This window comes from Corvus brachyrhynchos, unplaced genomic scaffold (genome assembly GCF_000691975.1).
Source record: "Corvus brachyrhynchos isolate BGI_N302 unplaced genomic scaffold, ASM69197v1 scaffold2750, whole genome shotgun sequence".
Lineage (NCBI taxonomy): Eukaryota > Metazoa > Chordata > Aves > Passeriformes > Corvidae > Corvus > Corvus brachyrhynchos.
In genome coordinates this window covers 24,446-25,802 of record NW_008235639.1, presented here as the reverse complement: position 1 = coordinate 25,802, position 1,357 = coordinate 24,446, and the positions used below count along the sequence as shown (strand labels likewise).

The window sequence follows — 1,357 nt, the reverse complement described above, 5'->3', positions numbered from 1 at the left end:
GTGTCCTCCCCCTCCCTGAGGGGTTCGGTATCCCCACAGGATCCCCCCGGCCACGTGTGTCCCCATCCCGACCCCCGTGTCCCGTCCGCCCCCAGCCCCGTGTCCCCCTGTCCCCGTGGGCTCCCGTGTCCCCCCCATCCCTCTGGGGTCCCCGTGGGGTTCCCCCACATCCCCTGTCCCCCAGGGTCCCGTTCCTGGGGGGTTTCCCAGAGCCTCTTTTCCCCTTGGGGTCCCTGCGGAGAGGACACCCCAATAAAGTCCCATCCTGGGCCAGGCTGGTGACGTTTTTGGGGGGTGGGGGGTGCTGGTGACACCCTGGGTGGGGAGAAGGTGTCAGTGCCCATCACCCCACAGCTCCATAAACACCTTTAATTAGCAGCACTGCCATTAATTACAGGTGGCAGGGCGTCACGGGAGGATCCTGTCGGAGGGGAAGGGGCTCACAGGGTGGCACGAGGGGTGACAAACACGCGAATTCAGCGATGCCACGGTGCCACTGTGCTCACGTCCCTCCGCCGGCTCCTGAGGACTTCCAGGATTTGGGATTTCGGCTCCTCCTGGGGACACCGAGGGGGGCTGTAGGGGACCCTCGGGGCGCAGCACCTGCGGCACCTCGGGGACAGCGGTGGCAGCGCCACAGCACGCGGGGAGGGGACCGGGACGTGTCCCCCGATGGGCAGGGACGGGGCACGGGGAGGGAGGAACAACGGCCTCAGTGGCAGTGGTGGCACCCCGGGGATGTGGGGACACGGGGATTTGGGATCGCAGGGACACAGGGGGATGTGGAGACAGGGGGATGTGGGCACACGGGGACATGGGGACAGAGGGATTCAGGGACATTGGGATGTGGGGACATGGGGACAGAGGGATTCAGGGACACTGGGATGTGGGGACATGGGGATGCAGGGACACGGGGACACCAGGATGTGGGGACATGGAGACCTGAGGAGACAGGGGCATGAAGGACGTGGGGATGTGGGGACACAAGAGACGAGGGAATATGGGAAACCAGGCACACGGGGACACGGAGATATGGGCACACAGGGAAACACGGACATGGGAAAAGGGGACATGGGGACACCCACCCGCAGCTGCAGCACGACGTGGCAGCCCAGGGACTGGCACTGGCACACCAGTTGGCACTGGTGGCGATGGGAGACGCCGCTGAGGCGCGGGACCCAGTCCCACGCCAGCATGGCCGTAACACCAGCAACCCCAACTCCAGTATCCCCCAGCTCCATCATCCGCAGTTCCATCATCCCAAATTCCAGTATCTCCCAGGTCCAGCACCCCTCAGGTCCAATATCCCCAGTCCCAGTATCCCCAGTTCAGCATCCCGGGCTGGTGCCGGTCCCTG

General features: G+C 65.2%; 1 protein-coding gene and 1 long non-coding RNA gene across 2 annotated transcripts in view; both read right to left on the bottom strand.

Annotated features, from left to right (window-relative positions):
* B4GALT3 (beta-1,4-galactosyltransferase 3) overlaps positions 1–344 on the bottom strand; it is a 5,238-nt gene extending 4,894 nt beyond the window's left edge. The window contains exon 1 of the mRNA XM_017727786.1: positions 315–344. Coding sequence (XP_017583275.1) covers positions 315–344 — 30 coding nt within the window. The remainder of the gene's footprint in view (positions 1–314) is intronic.
* An 11-nt stretch (positions 345–355) lies between these two features.
* Positions 356–1,351, bottom strand: LOC108445108. Its single transcript, XR_001859864.1, has 2 exons — positions 1,086–1,351; positions 356–557 (listed from the first exon to the last, which is right to left on the bottom strand). It is a non-coding gene; the product is annotated as an uncharacterized LOC108445108 (long non-coding RNA).
* Positions 1,352–1,357: the final 6 nt, after the last annotated feature.